The 22,156-nt window shown below is 41.7% G+C and overlaps 3 protein-coding genes across 5 annotated transcripts; all 3 read left to right on the plus strand.

The window, feature by feature from the left end:
* Nucleotides 1-565: 565 nt before the first annotated feature.
* pyya (peptide YYa) lies at nucleotides 566-4,578 on the plus strand. The gene is made up of 4 exons (XM_072442243.1): nucleotides 566-686; nucleotides 1,754-1,941; nucleotides 4,070-4,147; nucleotides 4,237-4,578. Exons 2-4 carry the CDS (start codon nucleotides 1,754-1,756, stop codon nucleotides 4,259-4,261), a joined length of 291 nt encoding a protein of 96 aa, XP_072298344.1. The 5' UTR covers nucleotides 566-686; the 3' UTR covers nucleotides 4,262-4,578.
* A 424-nt stretch (nucleotides 4,579-5,002) lies between these two features.
* On the plus strand, nucleotides 5,003-12,026 carry LOC140358679 (MAGUK p55 subfamily member 2-like). 3 transcript variants are annotated; one of them, XM_072443681.1, is made up of 14 exons: nucleotides 5,003-5,117; nucleotides 6,947-6,995; nucleotides 7,142-7,242; nucleotides 7,517-7,672; nucleotides 8,002-8,184; nucleotides 8,260-8,367; nucleotides 8,538-8,657; nucleotides 8,721-8,852; nucleotides 8,936-9,038; nucleotides 9,828-9,896; nucleotides 9,974-10,135; nucleotides 10,274-10,476; nucleotides 10,787-10,915; nucleotides 11,569-12,026. In XM_072443681.1, the coding sequence occupies exons 2-14, from the start codon at nucleotides 6,965-6,967 to the stop codon at nucleotides 11,743-11,745; spliced, it is 1,674 nt and encodes a 557-aa protein (XP_072299782.1). In that variant the 5' UTR covers nucleotides 5,003-5,117; nucleotides 6,947-6,964; the 3' UTR covers nucleotides 11,746-12,026. The 3 variants fall into 3 exon arrangements, with proteins under 3 accessions (XP_072299782.1, XP_072299783.1, XP_072299781.1); XM_072443682.1 differs by having other exon boundaries at nucleotides 5,113-5,131; XM_072443680.1 differs by lacking the exon at nucleotides 5,003-5,117 and having other exon boundaries at nucleotides 6,900-6,995.
* A 4,352-nt stretch (nucleotides 12,027-16,378) lies between these two features.
* On the plus strand, nucleotides 16,379-21,206 carry LOC140358680 (inactive all-trans-retinol 13,14-reductase-like). The gene is made up of 12 exons (XM_072443685.1): nucleotides 16,379-16,611; nucleotides 17,216-17,398; nucleotides 17,491-17,629; nucleotides 18,176-18,278; nucleotides 18,436-18,631; nucleotides 18,700-18,897; nucleotides 19,093-19,212; nucleotides 19,281-19,419; nucleotides 19,735-19,844; nucleotides 20,168-20,334; nucleotides 20,544-20,703; nucleotides 20,805-21,206. The coding sequence occupies exons 1-12, from the start codon at nucleotides 16,446-16,448 to the stop codon at nucleotides 20,942-20,944; spliced, it is 1,821 nt and encodes a 606-aa protein (XP_072299786.1). The 5' UTR covers nucleotides 16,379-16,445; the 3' UTR covers nucleotides 20,945-21,206.
* The last annotated feature ends 950 nt before the right edge of the window (nucleotides 21,207-22,156 follow it).

Below are 22,156 nucleotides of genomic sequence, written 5' to 3' on the forward strand. Positions count from 1 at the left end.
GCAGAACAACTTGCATTTTATTTTGTAGATGTTTTATTCCACAGCCACAGAATACTGAGTGTGATACAATGATACAAGGCCTATAGTAAAATATGTTTTGAAATTAAAGTTAATATTAGGCAAAGTAATGGAGTATTGTCACTTAAATCTTTTACGTTTTTTAAGCCCTTTTTACTTTTTACTAACTTATACAGTGCTTTCTTTCATATATTATTGGTCAGAATTTTGGGGGCTATCTGACGAGGTTATCTTAAAAGGTATGTATCACTTATTTAATTTTTCCTGTGAATGTGTATTGTTTCATTTCAGGAGCCAGCGTGAGTCGGGCTGCAGACTGGATGGTGTGACAGCCCAAATGTCATCTGTTCACTCCATCGCACACACACACGCGCGCACACACACACACACACGCGCGCACACACACACACACACGTATACGCACACACACGCACACACACATGGATCTATGTATGTGGCGCCTTAGTAATGTCTCCATCATCACGATCTGACGCACTGAGCCTCCTACCTGCCCCCCACCCCACCCTCAGCATCATTGGCCCCTCCCATCTCCACCATGGGGAAAGTATAAGAAGAGACGCACCACAGTTTGGAAACAAAGTGGACGAGAGACAGCAACTAAAACCAAAACACCTGCGACTCTGACCAACACCTGCAACAGCACTGAAGTAAGTCTTGTATTCATTTAGTTTTATTTTTGTACTTAGACACGTATTTAAGATAAGCATTGTTTATTTGTAATGTTCATTAAATCAGTTTTATGAGTGCTATGAAATGATGTATTTGAGAGCTTATCATATTTTTGACAGTTTTCAAAAAATGTTTTAATGCAAATTTACATTAACAATATATACAACCTGAATACATTCTAAATAAAATATTAGTAATTTTGAATTAAATGTCTGGTTTAGCTTTTGGAAGCTGTGAGTAGAATTCAAACAAACAAAACAAAATGCATTATCAGCACCATGGACAGCGCCAGACAGATTTTTCTTTTGCAACAATATTAATCTCAACAATCTTTATTTTTCTTCTATCAAGCCATCTTCCAAAGCCTAAAACCTCATGTTTCCATTGCCTCCTTAAAGTTTTTGGGGCTTCTTTGATTGCAGAACAAAAATCACAGTTTTTTTTTTTTTTCTGCAGGCGTGAGAGCGGTTTATAACTCAAGCTGCAGTCATTAAGTCACTTCTCATCTGCAGGGGTTACGCTGTATTCAGCCTTATATAGATATTGATTTTATCACATGCTTTTCACACTTCATTTGGGCAAGCTGACTGGCCGCCTCATTTGAGAACTTGATACAGCTCAATAAATGCATTTCTACTACAAAATGAAAGGAAATGTAAAGTGAAAACTCCCATGATTAGGGCCAGTCCAATCAGTCTTCCTATCAAGCTACAGTATGGAATAATGTCATTGATAAAAAAGATTAAAACAAAAAACATAGACTTAAAAATGACCAATTTAATGTAATATAATAAATAATCATTCAGTACAATCCTGTGACTTATAAACCCTGGTTTGCCATATTTAATTAAAACCAATGGCAATAGTGATTTCAGTATTGATTTATTTCCATTTATTTTATTAACCTTTGATGGCTTCCCTGCGACAGCCTCACATAGTTTGCTGTGTAGAGAAAAGTCAACCCACTATTGACCCACTAGTACTACGATAACTTTCTTTATTCGACAAACTGACGCTAAACCTTGTGTCCATCTTTGTTCTTCAGATGGCCATGATGTTGAAGCCCTGGACAGTACTGGTGGCCGTAGTGCTCTGTGTACTCATGTGTCTGAGTACTCTGTCTGACGCGTACCCCCCCAAACCAGAAAACCCCGGAGAGGACGCCCCCCCGGAGGAGCTGGCCAAGTATTACACTGCCCTAAGACACTACATCAACCTCATCACCCGGCAGAGGTACTAGTATTCCCACTGCTGATGCTTTCAGAGGGACTCTACACGGTCCTGTCCGTGTGGCGTGGTCAGTGTGGCGTGGTCAGTGCGGCGTGGTCAGTGCGGCGTGGTCAGTGTGGCGTGGACAGTGTGGCGTGGTCAGTGCAGCGTGGTCAGTGTGGCGTGGTCCGTGTGGCGTGGTCAGTGTGGCGTGGTCAGTGCGGCAGAGACGACAGTGGACTTGTTTATACATTCATTTAAAAGCAACCAACGCACAGCTCATCGGTTCGTGGTGGGGGTTTTACACTTTCCAATTATTCTATAGTTTCAAATTTGCACAAATGTCTTATGTAATTAGCACTTGCAGGAAATCCAGTTCACAATGGCTGTTTTTCCCCAAAAACCTAAGCAAGAATAATGATATCATAATTACCCTGTGGTGAGATCTTCTCTTTGGACATTTACGGACGTCCAGCTGGTCAGTCTGGGTAATGAGCACAGTCCAATGGGGATCTGCAAATGGCTGTTAAGATGCAGTGGACCTTTGCATTTTAAAAACTGACCTTACATTTCCATCTATCCGTTCCTTCGTGACAAGTGAGAAAACAGCACTGACTTCATAAAGTTACTGAAGAAAATTAAAAAACATATTATACACAAAACACGCAGAGTATTCATTTAGTCCAGATGCTGAACTAAGGCAACTCAACTTACTTCATTTATCGTGTAATCTTTGCTTTGTTATCTTTGTTATTTTGAACGTACGTTTCAAGATGGCAGAGGGTTGAGCTCTTCACTCATGTTTTCCCGGGCGCGGTCCCTGGGTCCCACATGATGACAGCAGATGTAGATTGGATTATGCACACTCTTCCCAAAGCTCCAGGTCTCCACATAAACAAGACCAGAGCCATGAGGGCAAAAACAGTCCCCCATGTGATCTCTTCTTATTCATGAAAGGCAAATAGGGCATTGATATTTCCGAGGAGCTGCCGCAGTCTGCATTAAACCAGATTTATAGCTCATATTTAACAAGATAGATTGATATTATTCATAAATGAAAGAATTGTCTATCTAAAGTGTTTTCATAAAGTGTGGGAAAATGTGACTTCCAAACATGTCACAGTTTCACTATTTTAATAAGCCATAATGCAATAATAATAATAACATCTGTGTGAGTGTATAGCCATCTTAGGTCTAAAACTAGGTATAGGTGTTGTATATATGTTTTTGAAAGAATACACATTCTACAAATATTAAAATTAAAGACATCAACTATAGATTAAAGAAAAGATTGGAATTCTACAACACCATGAATGAGGAGATAATTGAGATGAGAAGAGCAATACCGAGCGATAACTGGAAATGTGCTCATCTGGCAGCTGGGATCGGACTCTTTCCCTCCCACCGGCACAAGTAACCGACCATAATATTGGATGAACGCGACGCAGGGCTGAGGGAACAGGTGGTTGATGGGAAAAAAAGAGGAGGCACAGGTTTCACAGTCATGTTTTCGCTCTTCACACAAATATGAGCAGTTTTAATGGTTGTGTGGTTTTGCATTTGCAGCTCTCATTGGCATACTGTAGGTTTCTTCATTATGGGACAATCACCCTCTTTGTGACAAGATATTTACCCTGAGTAAAATACAGTGTATCGTTCAGCGTGAGGTAATGGAAATTGTGAACATTTAAAGGTTGCCACTCTTAGTGTCACAAGGCTTGAATTGTGCTTTGACAATGTTCTCAATAGTCATTTATTAAATTAAATAAAGTCATTTAGCCAGTGCAAAGACACATTTTAGGGGCTAAGAACACCAGTAGCCACAGGAACAGTGTCCCAGGATGCAACAGAGGTGTGGGTATTCTTTCCCAGAATTTATGTGTTAAATGTTAGACCTTTTTCCTGCCTATTGATGACTAAAATTGCATTTGGTTAAAGGGCAAATGACACTTTGTTTCAGCTTTTAATATAAAATTTGAGTTGCTCTTGGGGGCCCTTGGGTGCCTGGAGGCCTCTAGACTTTAGCCCGGGAGAGACATCTCAAGAACAAGAAGATCAATTAAAACATTGTACTAATCACGTTGTATCTTTGTTTTGTAAAATGTGGCCTTTATATAATGCTGTATTGAAAGTTTCCCATTGTCCACGACAGGTATGGGAAGCGATCAGCTCAGGAAGACGTGGTGACTGAGCTGCTGTTTGGGAGTGACAGCAGAGATCAAAGGTCACGGTGAGTTACCAGAACTGGTCACGTGACCTGCTTTACCGATCAGCTACATTGAGGTCCAGCTCTGACATGTTTTCTATCGTTGTCTTTAGATATGACGACTCCTTCATGTGGTGACTTCATTTGGCTCTTCCTCTGGACGTTCCCACAATGCACCTGGAGGGGGCATCGTGTGCCTCTCATCAGACTGTCAAAGATCACCTGGACCATCGCCATCACAAACCGCAAAACGGCCGTCTCACTCCATTGAACTGGTGTACATATAATGCGTTATTAACACAGGACGTGTGATACCAGAGCTAACCAGGAGGTGGCGCGGTCTGTCAGTCTGTCTGTGTGTGTGTGTGTGTGTGTGTGTGTGAGCTGTGACACTGTTGTTCGTCTCACTCTCGCTGCTGTAAAGATCTACATCTGAATAAATTTATTTCAATGGTTCTCTGTCTCATTCATCACTGAAGTTGTGTGTTTGTCTACGTCACTGGGCTCAGTTCAATTTCCAGACCAATATGAGCAATCTGAGTGTGAAGACATCATTATTATTAGTAGTAGAAGTAGTTGTAGTAGTAGTAGTAGTATCATTATTATTATTATTATCATTTCTACTCCTTTATTGACTTAAAGTGGTGTCGTAACCGCTCATTAACTTCCTTTAAGCACGCGGCTGTTATAGTTCAAGCCGGCACCAAAGAAAGTCTTTTACTTTGAAAGAAAACCGGAGGTGGAGTGCAAATCCATTGTTAATTGACCATTGAAGAACGCAGACGACAACAAGGAGCGCACGAGACATCACTCACAGCGGGGCGCGGGTCTTCTTCATGCGGCTACAGCGCGTGATCGGGGGGGAACAAACACATTGACCTGCGGATTGTGGATTTCTGTCAGACCAAAAAATGGAGGTTTGAGTGGAATTGTTCCCCGTCACTGATGCGCGCGTGCTGGAAGAAAGCTGCTTCATCGGACAGGGCTGACAAAGGTGCGTCTGTGAACGTGCGTGTTTGAAGTCCCGGGGCTCGCGCGCGATCCAAATACATTATTATTATTACATTATCATTCACTGAATATCATCCATTCCCCCCCTTTGCCATATATACATGTTCACGCGCTTTGTTTGTTATTTTCAGACCTCAGGAGACTAGTCAAAAATAACCCATCCCCTTTTGCGTGGGACATACGTAACAGCGACTATGACCACGTTACCATTGGATGCCACGTTAGATACCTGGCTCCTACATGACGTCAAATAAATGGGGGGGAAAAACGCGACTGTGCACGGGACGGGACCCCGCTTTGCTTTCTAAATCATCTCAATGCATGATACGTCCCCCCCTGACCAAACTAAATAGTAGTGAAAAGCCTATTGTGGTGTATCTGCTCTGAACACTGAAACGCATTTGGTGCATCTGGGTCAGAAAGACATTATAAGAGCGGAGACTGAATGTAATGAAGTGCATCACTGCGTTTGCACCAGCAGCACCTGGGTCCATCTTTACATTATTGGCGCAGAGGAGCAGATGGGACATGGAGGAGCGCGAGGGGAGACGGAGGAGGGGCACGTGGGGTGGGATAAATTAGAAGAGAGGATGGGGGCGGCCCGGAGACACTACCCAGAGTGCAAGTGGAAAAAGAAAGAGCAGCCAATTAACTACAATAATCTTGGTTCGCACTAGGCAGGTGACTAATTGCTCCTTTCCCCTTATGTCACCTCCTCTGCTCTAAGTGTTGTGCAACGCTCCGGCAGAGGCAGTGAAGAAGAGAGCCAGCTCGTTTCCATGGCAGCCACGAGCACCAGCGCCAGCGTGGTCATAAAGCAGTTCTAGTAGAATAAGACATGGCGGCTTGATAAACAGAGTTATTAGTTCCATGTTACTGCTCCGTCATGGGTCCTCCCCGGAATCACAGCCACAGCATGTCGGTTGTCATGGTGATGTATAGATTAGTTACGCCTACAAGCCCCCCTCCCTTTTCCATTTCTCTTTGGTAATTTACTTTAATATTCCTGCCAAGTTTGCATTATACAAATGAAAAACGACAGCCACTAAAACTCACCAGTGAAACATTTGCCGCTCTTGGTTCTACAGTGTCGGGAGGAAAACTGTGATAAATATGAGCAGATTTACATGGGACAGGCAAATTATGACAATGAAAATACTATTCAACCTTAGAACACATTATCTTTAATTCCTCTTCGATACTGCACACGTTAATAAATTGGAATGAGCCACAATATCTCTTTATTTTGATAAATAATCTCTGGCACTGGTAGTTGTTATACAACTATATAAATATAAATTAAGATTGTTCAACAATGTATATTTTTGAGCATTACTATGCAATACAATTTTTTTTTAACATCTTTAGGCTGGGACCTAACTTAGGACCCCCAATACCAAATTAAATTTACAGAGATAGTAATTGTAAGGGTTAAATCAGGTTGAATAGTTTGATGTGTTATCGGACCTAATTCTACTAAAATATATAGATGAAATATTAAATACAGTGTCATAATCATTTTAAATTGTTTCTTGAAATTCAATTCAATTAAATGTATTTTTGTAACGCCCAAAATCACAACAGCGGTTGTCTCGGAGGGCGACAAATCTTCTTGTGACTTTCAAATAGAACAGCTACGAGTCTTTACACAAATGTACTAAAGAGGACTTAGTGGATCTGATGCTGATCGGATCTGAGTTGAACACTGTATATCACAAAAGTGGAGTCCATCTTAATATGGCTTTAATATGGAAGATGTAGAAGAATATGTGACATTTGAGTACATGTTCTGCCATGTTTCTTGTGCCTCAGATTGACTGAAGCTGTACCATGCCTGTGGCCTCCACCAGGACCGAGCCTGGTGAGAGCACTCTCTTCATCAGCTCCGATTACATCACAACACCCCCACATTCACACATTCACAATGACTCAAACACAAAAGACATTGTTCAACTGTACAGTTGGCTTTATTATCATGTATTGATTCTTTGTCAAATTATGTTTTAGCTCCTCAGGTGTTGGACGCCATGAGTGACAGCACAGCCAGCTCCACCACAGCCAATGACCTGGACCTCATCTACCTGAAAGGCATCATGGAGAGTCCTCTGGTGAGCAGCATATATATATATATATATATATATATATATATATATATATATATATATATATATATATATATATATATATATATATATATATATATATATATATATATATATTTTGAAATGATACCGTGATATGGAATTCCTTACTTACTAATACTTAAAGGATTAATTAAAACCAGAATAAAACATGTGGAAGTGCATACAGTACATCACTACTGTTTACTATGGGACTGTATCTGTGAATGTTCTGTTCTTCATCAGCTGCATGTTTCCTCAGGAGCAGGATGAGAGCCTGAAGGCCACACGTCTGGCTCCCGTGCGGGAGAACAATGTGGATCTGCTCCATGAGATCCTCCGAGACCTGGACCCGTTCAAGAGCCGCTCTGACACAGCGGCAGAGCTGTCTAACATCCTCACGCAGCCTCACTTCCAGGTACATTTCACAATACTCCAACAGTAGGACTTGTTTGGACATAAAGGTGATGGGAATTCGGAAACTACAAACTTTTTTTCGAATAAAATCAATGAAATAATAAAACGTGTTTTTACAGGTACCAGTTTATAAAATGTATTATGCACAGGAAAAATACAAAAAAATCAAACATATTTCAAAATAAAAGAATTACTTCTAATATATTTATTTTTTGGAATTAGCAAAATACTGTACTTTTATAGTAGAGCTCAAATGAATTCTGTTTAGGATATTACAGTGTAATGATGTGGAGCCCCTTTGTCTAAAAGCATCTTCAAACATATTTTCAGTCCCTTCTCGAGACACACGATTCAGTGGCATCCCAAGCATGTGACAGCCCCCCACCCAGCCCATGTGACTTTGTGGACCATGATGATGAAGATGATGATGAAGATGAGTGTGACACACACAACCACCACCAGCCTGACACAGTCCGCATGGTGGGCATACGTAAGGTTGCAGGAGAGCATCTGGTAGGACCTACTTTAAAAGACATTTTCTATGTTGTTACAGTTTTCCTGATTTGCAATTTGCTTTTGCAATTTCAGGGAGTGACGTTCAAAGTAGAAAATGGGGAATTGGTCATAGCACGCATTCTGCACGGAGGAATGGTTGACCAGCAGCGACTGCTGCACGTCGGAGACATCATCAAAGAGGTATTCTGGTGGTTAGGACGAGGGTTTGGAGTTTGATTCCCTGTCGTATTAAAGTATGAAGAATCAAGCTGAAATTTGTAGACAAAACTGAAGGGTTTTGAGATCACATGTTTATGTATTTTGAAGATTGTGAGTTCTCATCAATAATTAAAATGTTTCTTTATCCTCAGGTAAATGGTCGAGAGGTGGGCCAAGACCCGAGGGTGCTGCACGAGGAGCTGCAGGCTGCATGTGGGAACATGGTGTTGAAGATTCTCCCGAGCTACCACGAGGCCATGGCCCCACGACAGGTGAGAGGACACACAGACCATCAAACATGGACACGCAATAAGACATCTTTCTGCTTGTGTCAGGTGTTCTTCAAGTGTCATTATGACTATGACCCAGCCTATGACACCCTGATTCCTTGTAAAGAGGCCGGACTAAGATTTGAGACTGGGGACATACTGCAGATTGTCAACCAGGACGATGTTAACTGGTGGCAGGTACAACAAATATCATTCATGTATAAAACACGATATATATTTTTGATGTCATTTAAAATGTAATGACAATGTTTTGTTTTCAGGCACGCCATGTTGAAGGAGGAAACACAGGGCTCATCCCCAGTCAGATGCTGGAGGAGAAAAGGAAGGCATTTGTCAAGAGAGATGTGGAGCTGCCACCTGCAGGTGACAATCCTGAGCAAACAGAGCCAAACAATGATCCCACTTTGAGTTTCAGAAAGAGCCACTCTTATTTAGGTTTTATATTTGTATATGAAGTTGTTGATGAAGAGATCAAGTACTTTACGATGTAATTGAAATGATTAATGCCCCCGCTTTGCAATGTATGTCAAGGAACAGGAAATGTTCTATTTATTTTAAGAAAAGGATCAATGACTACAGTTTTAAGAGGATTGGATGTGGACATCTGGAAAAGTATTTGGATCTATTATGAACTCAACCCAGTGGCAAGAGGGTGATTTAAGTTGTGCGATAATGTCTTTGTATGACTGACTGCAGTTACCTAAACCCACATAATGTCAGTGGACACGCCCTGTAAGGCAGATATATCCAGCCTTACATCTTAAATGCAACCTATGCTCTGCGAATAATTTCATGGGATGGAGGACAAAGCTTTAATGAAGAACTAGCTATTTTTAAATGTAGCTATTTTTAAATAAAAAGCTGGGGTATTAATAGCTGCTGCTTCCTGTTTTTGTGGTTTCTGCTTAAAAGGACAATCCAAAATATTACCACACATGAAACCAGGGAACAGCTGTAGGGGCAGTATCATTATTTCAAGGTCATATGAATAAATTGTTCTTTCATATATGAAGTATGGGAAAGCAAAGTGTTCTTCTGTATTATGTGCTCCACCTGCTCACTCAGTGGTGGGACACTTCCCTCTGGTGGTGTCACACTGAAAGTTTATTATGGAACAAGAATAGCTATAAATCTTGTCTGCTAATCTTACAGGTAATCTTTGCACTGGTGTTGGAATAAAGAAAAAAAAGAAAATGATGTATGTTACCACTAAAAATGCAGGTAAACAACGGTAATCATGTTAATTCAAACTTTATATTGTTACTTGACTTACAGCATATCTTTTTCTATTTTCTCAGAGTTCGACAGACATGAAATTTTGCTTTATGAAGAAGTGGCCAAAGTCCCGCCTTTCAAGAGGAAAACCTTGATTCTAATTGGTGCCCAGGGTGTTGGGAGGCGGAGACTAAAAACAAAACTTCTATTGAGAGACCCACTTATCTTCGGCACCATTCTCCCTTGTAAGACCTTCAATTATACACAATATTGCCATTATTTTTGATGTAATTCATATAAAGTAATAAACACACAGACGCATTTAAAAAGAGTATAACACAAACAGATTCCTCACTGTGTTCCCTCTCACTCTCCTTGTTCAGACACATCCAGAAAGCCTAAGAAGGGCGAGCGTGAGAGCCGGATGTTTGCCTTCACCAGTCGCAGCAAGATGGAGGCTGACATCAAGAACGGACGCTACCTGGAACACGGGGAGTACGACGGAAACCTGTACGGGATCAAACCCGAGTCCATCCATGAGGTGGTGGAGGCCGGGCGCGTGTGCATCCTGGACGCCAACCCACAGGTCAGGAACACAAATCAAATGTCACTCTCTATAAAGTATCTGTGTATTTTTGACGTGATAAAGCAGCTACATGAAATAATCTACGTTCAGACATTCATCTTTCAATTTAGAGTTGGGGGGTTGTTTTTTGTCTCGGAGCTAAACTAATGGCGTGGCGTTCCTTCCTTCCAGACTCATTCGCTCTGATGTTGACACAGACTTACAAAAAGTAGCTTCAGTTGTGAATAAGTCAGCAGGATGTCATGTGTTTGGCTCGAAGGCGTTTGGCGTGTTCAGCATTCAAACATGAGCGTGTCTTTGTCTCGTCCAGTCTCTTAAAGTGCTGCGGACTTCAGAGTTCCTGCCCTACGTGGTCTTCCTCCAGGCTCCAGAGTTCGAGGTGCTGAAGGCTCTGAACCAATCGGCTGTAGAGGCCGGCGTGGTGCCCAACACGCTAACGGTAAGGCGAGCTTCAGAAATGATGGCAAGAGTGGTGGGGAATAATTGTTCCTCCCTGTAACGTAAAAAGGCTCACTTCCTTTCACAGCAGATAAAGGAAAAATGAATAAAAAAACATGTTTAAGAAAAGTTCCAATGTAATGCTGAGTCATCTTGGCTCTTGTTTGAACCTTAAAATAGTTAGAATTGTTTTTATTTTGTGTGTAAATCTTGAATAATCCCTTGCTGATGCCGTGTCTTTTAAGATCTGAAAACACTTTGTTATTTCCATTGACATCACTTATTGAGCATAGAAATATGTCAGTACAATATTGTCTCCACTAAAGGGAGACAGAATCCACCAGTTCAAAGGGAACGTGAAAAGTGCTACTTACATAAGCCTGTACATTGTCATCATTTGCAATAGCATCCAACAGCTTTAAGAAAACAAAAGTAGTGAAGCATACGAATATGTTCCATGCTTAAAGAAGAATTTATGGTTTTGCTTGAATTACTTGGTTGAACAGTGGTGGCAGTGGCTCAATGCTGTTGTTGTGCCATGGGACAAGACACTTCCGCTTACCCGCCGATGTCTGTTCAGTCCAATGGTGCTCTGCGTACATGTGACTGTGTCTCATTTACCTCTCATATTCCACTTCATATTTTATTTTTCAGGACGAGGAGCTGCGCAGAACGTGTGATCAAAGTGCCAAACTTCAGGCAGCCTTCGGTCACTACTTTGACCTGACCATCGTCAACGACAACCTGGACGAGACCTACCGCACCGTCAAGGCGGCGCTGGAGACCGTGTCCAAAAACCCCCAGTGGGTCCCCGTCACCTGGGTCTTCTAGAAGGAGGAGATGAGAAATAGCACAAGTAATACATAGGCAACAGACAACAGACATTTTCACTCTGGTTGATAGGTTTGGCCAATAATTTGAATTACAAACAGACAAAAAGTGGAATTAAGGAACAAATATGATGTAAAATAATAAAGCCACAATAGTTTACAAAACCGTTGGATTATTCACCAATGTGCTGACACAGCTGCCTCTTTAAAGCGACCCTACAAATTTCAACATTATTACGAGAACCAAGCTAGGATTTATGTGACCTTGTGACCTTGTGACATTGCATGGAGCACTTACAGCAGTGGTTCTCAACCTTAAACTACCACTGGCATTCGCAACACAAAAAGTAGATTATGCACAAAATGTAAACGTTGCCTTAATTGTAATTTTGTCGACATAAACACAGATACATCCATTTCGCAGGCCAACAAATAGGAATCTACAGTTACAAGAGCATTTTGAGGGTGTCAGACCTTGAGATTTTTGCAAAAACTTAAACTTTTCCCTTATTAAACCTCCGAAACGCGATCCCCTATGGTGTCCTGACCCCCAGGTTGAGAAGCATTGCTCTAAGGCACGAGACAAGCTGGATTTTAGTTGCAGGTGTCAATAGTGAACGAGGTGCTTTACTCTCACATGATGAATTGAATGTCAGTCCACCACACGTCTTAGTCCCAGGACGGTGGTGGTGGCTCATGTTGGACGGGTTCATGTGTTTAAGCCATAAAGATGTTTCTACATTTTATGTTCGTCATTGGTGCCATATTATCAGCCCGTCAGTGTTTACATATATACTTGTCTTGGTGCAAGATGCTTGCATGTTTACAGTGCCAATCAACAATTGGAACATTATATTTCTATATACTGCCAACAATAACCTCTTGCAGTCCTGTTTTATATCTCAAACATAGAAGTGCCACAGTCACGATGGTTTCGATTCTTTCAGATACATTCATGATCCACAGTTTGCACATTATTTAGTTGTCGTATACATTGTATAGCTGAATATTTTTGTTATAATTTTTCAGTTGTAAATTGTTGTAGATAGCATGTAGATAGATAAGTAAAATCTAGACACTCATATATTAGTTATGAGACGTTTGCCTAGTCCGTTAGCCCGAGGTGCATTTACGGTAGAATTCAAGGGGAAGATGTTTTCAGACCGAAATAAATCATGTGAATGGGCGTGGCTCTATACTAACTGCATGTCTGTAAAGCACACCACAGCAAAGAGGCCTCCGTTCAAATCACAGCAAATATCGCTCAAGAATAGATCAATAATGATAATAATAATAATGATTGCTCAGCAGAAAGTCATTTCAACAGCTCTTTGATGGTGTGCTTAGCTCCTATTGGGCCATAGCTCACGTGACACTGTCATTTGTGCCAACTGCTGTTACATGTGACGAGTTCTTATTTTGTGTCAGCTAACAAATACTTTGGTGCACAATATTTTCGTTAGATGAAACACAGGAACACATATCTGGTGTGGTCAGTTGTCCGGCAGCTTTTTCTGGTCTCTCAGATACATTCCAATTACCCCACTGTGTCTTTTTCTATACTATTATCAGAAATGCAATAAATACATAACTTGTACTTGTACTACATACACTGTATTTAAAATATGCACAAGATACCATTCACACAAATGAGAATAATGCTTAAGATTTTGTATTTCAGTCTAAACATTGTATTCTGTGTCGGTTGTAGGCTGCCACTAGCTACAACTTTGTTTTAAAAGTCCACTCCGAGCAGGAATGTGACCGTGTTTTAAGCAGCTGGTTTTGTTAATGCTTTTATTGTGTAATAAAGGAGCAATTTTCTTTTTTTATTGTGTTTTTCTGACTACATGATTGGACCAGCCACTAACAGGGGCCCCTCTTACACAAGTCCTCCCACTGCCTTGAGTGTGAGGGCCGTATGATGTGTGTGGGAGTGTTTCTGTGTCACTATCGGTCACTTTGACTTGACCGCGTTGCAACAGAGAATAGATCAACCTTCTTTAAATTCTTGTGTCATTTCAAGAGTCGATAGGTCAATGTTCAGGTGGATCGTGTGCAGCCTGAGCTCATACAAGCCAAAACTAAATCTGTGTTTGTGTTTGATTAGTGAAGGTAAAATGAGAGTTCACAACAATTGAGAGAGATTGTAAAAAATATGTTGTATCAATTGAAAATTAAACTTGGGAGAACTACTGTAAGCAACTTCTGAAAGATTCTGCTCAAATATGACACACACAGGTCAGATGAACAAGTACCACCCACAGAGAAATGTTGTGTAACGTAATCTGTAATGTTGCACAAAAAGTGGCACGTGTATTTCGATCAGTGAGAGTCCTTTTAGTGTAAACCATAGACTTTGGAACAAATGAGACTCGTATTTATGGGTCTCATTCAAAGTGACGCCACACACTCGCTGCTACTGCCATCTTGAGGACGAAAGCTGCATGCTGTGCCGTGGACTGTGCCTACAAAAAGTCTCAAGCCAAAGGATTTATCTTCTATCATCCCAAATGGGGTCCCAACGACTCCATTTGCTGCCATAAATGGATTACTGTCATCAGGAGGGACCAGAGGATTTACAGGAATCACTCCAGACTGAGCTCTGGGCTATTTGTCCCGAGTCGTTAGCAGCTATATAATGCTAGTTTACATATTATTGTGTGTTATTAATGTTTGGGTGTTATATTTTAGGATCACACAGTCACTCGCACACAAAGTCCATGCTCTTGAAAGCTTTGGGGGCTTGTCTGGTGCAGAGGGCGCGTGGACGAAGAAGTTTAGATGTAAATCTGCTTTTAAGTGTCTCTGACTCGCTGCTGTAGATAAGGATCAAAGCCCTTAACTTCTGACTTCTTCTTCAACCTTTTTCATTTTCAGTTTTATGCGCTGTTTTTCATGACTATCTAACAGCGAAGACAGACAGACAGGCAGACAGACAGACAGACAGAGAGCATTCGGTAACGTCTTCAAAATGGCTGTGACAACAATCAGTCACATGAGTGATCAAGTCAATGTTACAATCGTTAACAGTATCTTATTCTTATTTGTATCCAACAGTAGATTTAAATTGTGTTGCTTTTTGACTTAGATAGGTTGTTTTATCACTGTTCATTGTTTTATGTTGCACCGAATCACCAAAGCAAGTTCCTATGTTTGGGAATTCTGTTCATCAGCAATGACTCAGGGTAAAAGTAATATTTGAACATGTTAATCTTGTATATTTAGGTATGTTGAGAAGTGATGATTATTTTCCCCGTGGGCAAATCTTCTGCAACTTGTCAGGAGCAGTAGTTTAATAATAAGATAAGTCTCGCAGCTATTATATGCTATTAAGTAGACAGTTTTGTGTAATGTGTTCAATGTTCATGTGGGGCCCCTTGAGCAGTGAGGGGCCCGGGTCGGAGGCCTCGACATGCACGACACTCACGTAATTGTTTTCATCTTTCTAGCGTTTCTCACAGGAATTCAATTAATTCAGTCATTCATGGGAGTGCTTATCAGGGAAATATGAATGCAAAATAAAACAGTTAAATTCCGACGACGCCCCTGGACCCTGATTAGAGTTATTATGAGCACAAACAGCTCATGAACAATAAGTGTCTGTAGATTTAATATTGTGAATTGCCGCAAATTACCGCAGCATTTCTCGCCACATTTCATTTGAATTATTTAAGAAGCAACATAAAACATGAGGTCTTGTCCTGACAACGCTTTCAGGATGTCGTTTTTTTTATATTTTTTGTATCCAGTGTCCCGTGCGGCTCACAGACAGGGCACGCTGCTCTGGCAATTGTTTGTGCCCATATACAGGCGTTCGCACATCCGGGAACTTGTGCAGTGGCAACCGAGTCCGCCATTTTGAAAGGGGCACAACAGCACGTCTACTACATACAAAATCCAGGAAATATGAGGCCAAAAATGCCAAAAACCTGCTTAATCTGTTAGGACATTGCTCTGTTGACTGTCGTGTACCTTAGTTTGCTGTTATCGTCTACAGAATCAAAGTATTCGTAGCTCATTACGCCATAGAAAAGGATGCAGTCGTGTTGGTTTTTATATATCGCGTGCCCCTTTTAAAATGGCCGCTATGGGGAAGTCCTGGCTGTTTGACGTCACCGCGATCGCATGTATTATACAAAATCAGTTGTAGTCAGTGGGACATAACAAACATGCATCTAAAACTCACCCAAATCCAGGAAATTACTACTGTTTTATTGGGAGAAAAACAGTTGACAGAAGTAACGGTTCTTCTCAAGACAAGAGGGGCTTTCACTGAGTGGGCCTGTTCGAAGAGTCTTAATAACCATGAGGTCCACTCATGACTTCCCTGGAATATATGGAGAGCACGTATCTTTGCCATAAAGTTATAATTGTCCTTTCCACAGACGCTGAAATGTTTGTGGTTCCTTCAACACAGTGAGATGATCTGTTGGTGCCTTCTAGCCCAAAGCTTTCCTGTAACAAGCAGCAAATGTGGTCGAACATTTCTCCAAGAGTGAATGAGAAGTACTTTTCTCTTGGCCAGTCTTGTGTCTGTGGTGTGGAGAATGTACTTCATGCTTTGGTCACCCCGGCGACTTTCCCTGATGTCAAGAGCATTATGGGAAACCATTTTAGAGCCGCACACTTCAGTTCATCTTGGCAGAGCTTTTGTCCGTCGCCCTCACAATCCTTCTGGCTCGGGTCGGCTGAGGCACGATGTGGTGGTGGGTGCTGGGCGTGCTGAGCTGCGTCCTGCTGGCTGCAGTGGTCCTCTTCTTTGTGACGACCGGGCGACGGTACAAAGTCTTCAGCGAGAAATGTGTGCGGCCCCCGGGAGCTCTGGTCACCGACAGCAAGCAGAGGAACGAGCGGCTCAAAAGGGGTGAGCGTCCTTCATCTGATGAGTTGTGTTTTGCGAAACTGAATGGGTAACTTAATTGTTGACTTTGATCCAACAATCAGCTGAGAAATACTGACTGATGACGCGTGCAAGAGATTGTACTGCAGATTGCTGATTGTTACAAAGAATACAAATACATTAAGAAAAGTAAGATGCATTTACTTGTAGCTTAGCATTAAAACGAGCATTGGTGCATAGACTATCTAAACATTTATTAATTTGCTTCTGTTCCATAGCTCAAAGTTTGCTGTTCTTTTGTATTTATCAGAACAAAGTCTTTTATTACCATCGATAGAATTAAACTGTTTCAGCTCATAAAAGAATTCTCCCTTTTTGGTAATTCTTTTCTTATTTAAGTATATAAATGACTTCCCTTAAGACATGTTTTGCCCGTATGCCACACCGGACAGTAGTAGTCCAAAGGTATAATTGTCAGAGCAGAGCTACACTGATGCCAATGCCACACTTCCTGGTTTAAAGCTGCACCTGTAACGTCTGATCATGCTGTTTTACCAATATTTATACAAAATTAGGACTTTATGAAGACATAAGACCCCATAAAGAAATGTGTTTCTTTCGCCCACAGGTTTTCGAGTGGAGCGGGTGCCCCCCTCCTTGGACGCCATCGTGATTGGCAGTGGGGTGGGGGGGCTGACCGCGGCGGCTCTGCTGGCCAAAGCTGGGAAGAGAGTGGTCGTCCTGGAGCAGCACGACCAGGCCGGGGGCTGCACGCACACCTTCGAGAACAAGGGGTTTGAGTTTGATGTAGGTAAGAGAAAACAATGAGCAATGAGCGCGACAGTTCGACAGCATTTTTGGTGTCAGTTAGTGTCAGTTTGACCTGTGACCTTTTGACCTCAGGAATCCATTACCTGGGCCAGCTCCACCAGAACAGCTTGTTGAGGGTGGCTTTGGACCAGATCACAGACGGGCAGCTGCAATTCACACGGCTGGAGGAGCACTTTGACACGCTGATCCTGGGTCAGGCTGAGCAGCGCAGGTAAGATCCCCAAACAGAGAAAAGGCGGCGGCTTCATCACACAGATGTCAGGACTTTGGTCTGTGAAACTATACTATATACTATACTACGGCTGAACAAAGATACCTGCATGTGCTGTATGTTTAGCGAAAGATGTATCAATTCACAGCTTAGGAAAAAAGTCAAGAAAAACTAACCATTAAAGTGAAAACATATTTTTGTCGTTGCAATAATGTTGTGGTATTTGCATGAGATTCAGGCTTCAAACATTAGAATTAGCACGCAGTTCTTATATTGAGTGCATGTGCGATTTTCTCTTCTTTAATTTGTGATAAAGGTCCAAATGGACAAATGGTAAGACAAAAACACAAAGCAGTTTTCACACTATAATATGTTGTAACCTAATGTCAAAGTATTCTTGGTATTCAGAACTCTGATTAGACCAAGTCACAGAATACATTACAACATACTGGTGCTGGTAGTATTCTGTAACTAAGTACATTTTCAAAGTATTCTACCCATAACTGCCATAAGTATTTGGTGTCATAATCTGAAGTGCTATTGCAGGGAATACCACATTCATGCTGGAAAGACTGAGATGGCAGCAAGTTTGAAGAAACAGTTTCCTGGAGAGGAGAAAGCCATTGATGAATTCATGAGACTGATGAAGGTACAGTGTTAAAATATGTACATTATATTTGACGAGAATGAGATGCAGTGAGTTATTTCCATGTGGATAGAAATGGGATACCACATAGAGGTTCTAGTATTTGAACAATATGGAAATAAATTCTGTCATTTCCTTCTCTTTCCATGTTTTTTTTCAGTTGGCCTCAAAAAGAACACCTTTAATTGCCATACTCAAAATCATTCCATACTGGCTAGTCAAGTTCTTGGTTCAGACTGGCCTCCTGGACCGCATTTCGTCCGTGTTCCGCCTTGCAACAACCAACCACTCTGAGCTCATGTCCAGCCTCACCCAGAACAAGGACTTACAGGCGCTCTCAGCATATCTCTTCTATGGTGTGCTACAGAAGTGCTTTTTATGCAAACTGCTGACTATGTCTCTGAAACTCATATTTTCTTCATAGGTGTCCCCCCAAAAGACTCCAGTTTTCTCATTAACGCGCTCCTGCTTCATCACTACAAGCGCGGCGCATACTATCCACGAGGGGGCGCCAGTGAGTTTGCTTTCAACATTATCGCCGTCATTCAGAGGTCAGGAGGAGCTGTGCTGGTCAGAGCCCCGGTGCAGCGCATCCTGATCAACAACCATGGAAAAACCTGTGGTAAGAGCACAACATGTGCTTGTTGTGTGGATTAAAATAAATGATAAGAGTAATAACAATAATAATACATTTAAAAAGTGGATTCACTCTTGTGTATGTTACTTTATTTTAAATTGACACAATAGAAGTTGCAAGTTATTCATGTGCACAGCTTCTTCTGAGGTGTCATGGTTCATGAAATGTCTTGTGTTGCAGGGGTAACAGTGCTCAAAGGCAAAGAGGAGATCGAGGTCCATGCGCCTGTTGTCATTTCCAACGCAGGAATCTTCAACACATTTCAGAAGTTTTTGCCTCAGCAAATACAAGAGAAACCAGGTTCACCATTGTCATTCACATATCTAAAAGTCCTCACGTCTTATTAATGATGTTGTGTGTAAATGTAGAGATACAGTCGTTGTTGGGAATGGTGCGACATGGAATGGGCTCCTTCTTGGTCTTCGTTGGTTTGGATGGAACAAAAGAAGAGCTGGGAATTGTATCCACCAACTTTTGGATGTACAAAGACAACAACCTGGATGAATTGTAATCATATTTCTTTAAAATCTTAATTTTCATAAACAGTATGTTTTGCTTAAATTGTTATTGTTTATTTTTGTTTTGTCTTGAACATAATTTTGATCGAAACTGTTTCCATTGCCAAAGAAAATGAATGATGAAAGTGACACTGGGTTCATTAGTGGATCGTTGATATTTTAGCAGGTGTGGTGCATGCTCTGCGTGCCAAACCATATGACTTTTAACCACAAACACTTCTGTGACAGCGTCTTAACACAGGTTTAACTTGTCTTTTTTGGCACAATCTTGAAACAGTCATGTCTCTTTGTCTGGTATTGGCAGGATGGAGCGGTATTCCTCTCTGAGCCGGGAAGAGGTGGTGGGCAACATTCCCATGATGTTTATCACATTCCCGTCTGCCAAAGATCCCACATCCAACATCCGGCATCCAGGTACCACAGACAACTTTTAATATTTTTTAAATTATATTTCAAAATTAAAACCATAACCAAAACAACATAAAACAAGTGGAAAGTGAGGCATCCAAAGAAAAAGTTAAGGTACACAAAGTCCATAATAAAAGTCTCATTTTGTCCAATGTCTCTTAAACTTGTCCTTTAAAAAAAAATAATAATAATGATAAATACATCCGGTGATGATGTTGGTCCAGTCCTCATTATTGGCGCAGTTTGTGTGCAGTTTGTCCCTTTTTCCCGGATTTCAAATATGGTATAAGTATTTAAATTAACTGCCTACTGTCTGTCTTCTTTGATAGGAAAATCCTGCATGACGTTGTTGACCATGGCCCGCTACGAGTGGTTTGAAGAGTGGAAAGACACTGCGCTGGGTAAAAGAGGCCAGGACTATCAGGAGTTGAAAGACGGCATGGCCCACGAGCTCCTGGACTGGGCATTAACCATCTTTCCTCAGTTGAGAGACAAGGTGTGCTTTTTTTTCTGTTTCACACTTTAAAATCAAAACGCTTAGCATTTTGATTTCATAATATAATTAGGTTTTCTAAGCTGACGTCTGGCAAGTTATGGTAGTTATGAAATTACAAAAAAATACACTAAGAATTCCAATAAATCTATATATTTTTGTGTTGTTTGAACATGCTAAGTCTGGATCTGATGGTGTATTCATGAGTGCAGGTGGTGATGGTGGACGCTGCCACGCCTCTCACTAACATGCACTACCTGGGCGCACCGAGAGGCGAGATGTACGGAGCAGAGCACAACTTGGAGCGCTTCAACCCAGAAACTGTGGCCCGGACGCGGCCGAAGACCCCGGTGGAGGGCCTCTACTTGACAGGTGAGCCCCGTTTCCTCGGACAACGGTCATGGCTCCTTTTTGAATCACACACACACGTTTCTGTGCAAGCGTGACAACTCCACCTGTGTCCCACCGCGCAGGTCAGGATGTTTTCTGTAACGGCATGGCGGGGGCCCTTCACGGGGGTCTGCTCTGTGCCTCCGCCGTACTCAACCAGATCCTCTACATCGACCTTTTGGCCCTGAAGACCCGCCTCAAACAGAAGCAAGCCCAAGAGTAGCAGCGTGCAGTATTGAAGGCCTTATTTATGCTGTGCTAGTGTGTGATCGTGTTTGGACTTTTCAGAATTTGGATTTGAAGAAGGTGAAATGCTGGTGGGATTTGAAAGTCGGTTCTATGATTGCTGCGTGTAAAAGTGCAAATTGTCAGCCTGTATTCTGTGGTTCAATGTGGTTTGAGTTACGCAAAACAGAAGTTGGGTGTTTTGTTTTTACTGTAACGTGTGAATAAAATACGACAGGTTCATATTGTCTGGATCCAGATGTTTGTGTAAAAAAAACTGTGCTATTTTCTCACATTCGACACACAAGAAACAACACAACAACAAGTTTGCACAAAAAAGTGACACAGCTGATTTTTGCATGAACGATTATGAGCTTTGTTTGACCGACTCATCAACCGGGAAAAGAAAAAGACAAAATGTAACCTATAACTTTTCAAAAAAATGTAAATAATAATCATAATCATAATATTAATGCAATTTTGACATTTTATAGAACATTTTAAGAACAAATTAAGTAGGTAAAAGTAATTTAAGCCACAGCCCAGAGAAGTGGGGCAGGTTGTCACATAGAAAACTTTATTAAAAAAATAATGTATCAATAAGTGGATGTGTGATCACACCTGACAGTCACGTGTGATCACACCTGCCAGTCACGTGTGATCACACCTGCCAGTCACGTGTGATCACACCTGCCAGTCACGTGTGATCACACCTGACAGTCAGGTGTGATCACACCTGCCAGTCACATGTGATCACACCTGCCAGTCACGTGTGATCACACCTGCCAGTCACGTGTGATCACACCTGCCAGTCACATGTGATCACACCTGCCAGTCACATGTGATCACACCTGCCAGTCACGTGTGATCCCACCTGACAGTCACATGTGATCACATGTGATCCCACCTGACAGTCACATGTGATCCCACCTGACAGTCACGTGTGATCCCACCTGACAGTCACATGTGATCACATGTGATCCCACCTGACAGTCACATGTGATCCCACCTGACAGTCACGTGTGATCACACCTGACAGTCACGTGTGATCACACCTGACAGTCACGTGTGATCACACCTGACAGTCACGTGTGATCCCACCTGACAGTCACGTGTGATCCCACCTGACAGTCACGTGTGATCCCACCTGACAGTCACGTGTGATCACACCTGACAGTCACATGTGATCCCACCTGACAGTCAGGTGTGA

Source organism: Eucyclogobius newberryi, unplaced genomic scaffold (assembly GCF_026437365.1).
Source record: "Eucyclogobius newberryi isolate DKJ021-1_F unplaced genomic scaffold, fEucNew1.0.hap1 SCAF_13, whole genome shotgun sequence".
In the NCBI taxonomy this organism is placed as follows: domain Eukaryota; kingdom Metazoa; phylum Chordata; class Actinopteri; order Gobiiformes; family Gobiidae; genus Eucyclogobius; species Eucyclogobius newberryi.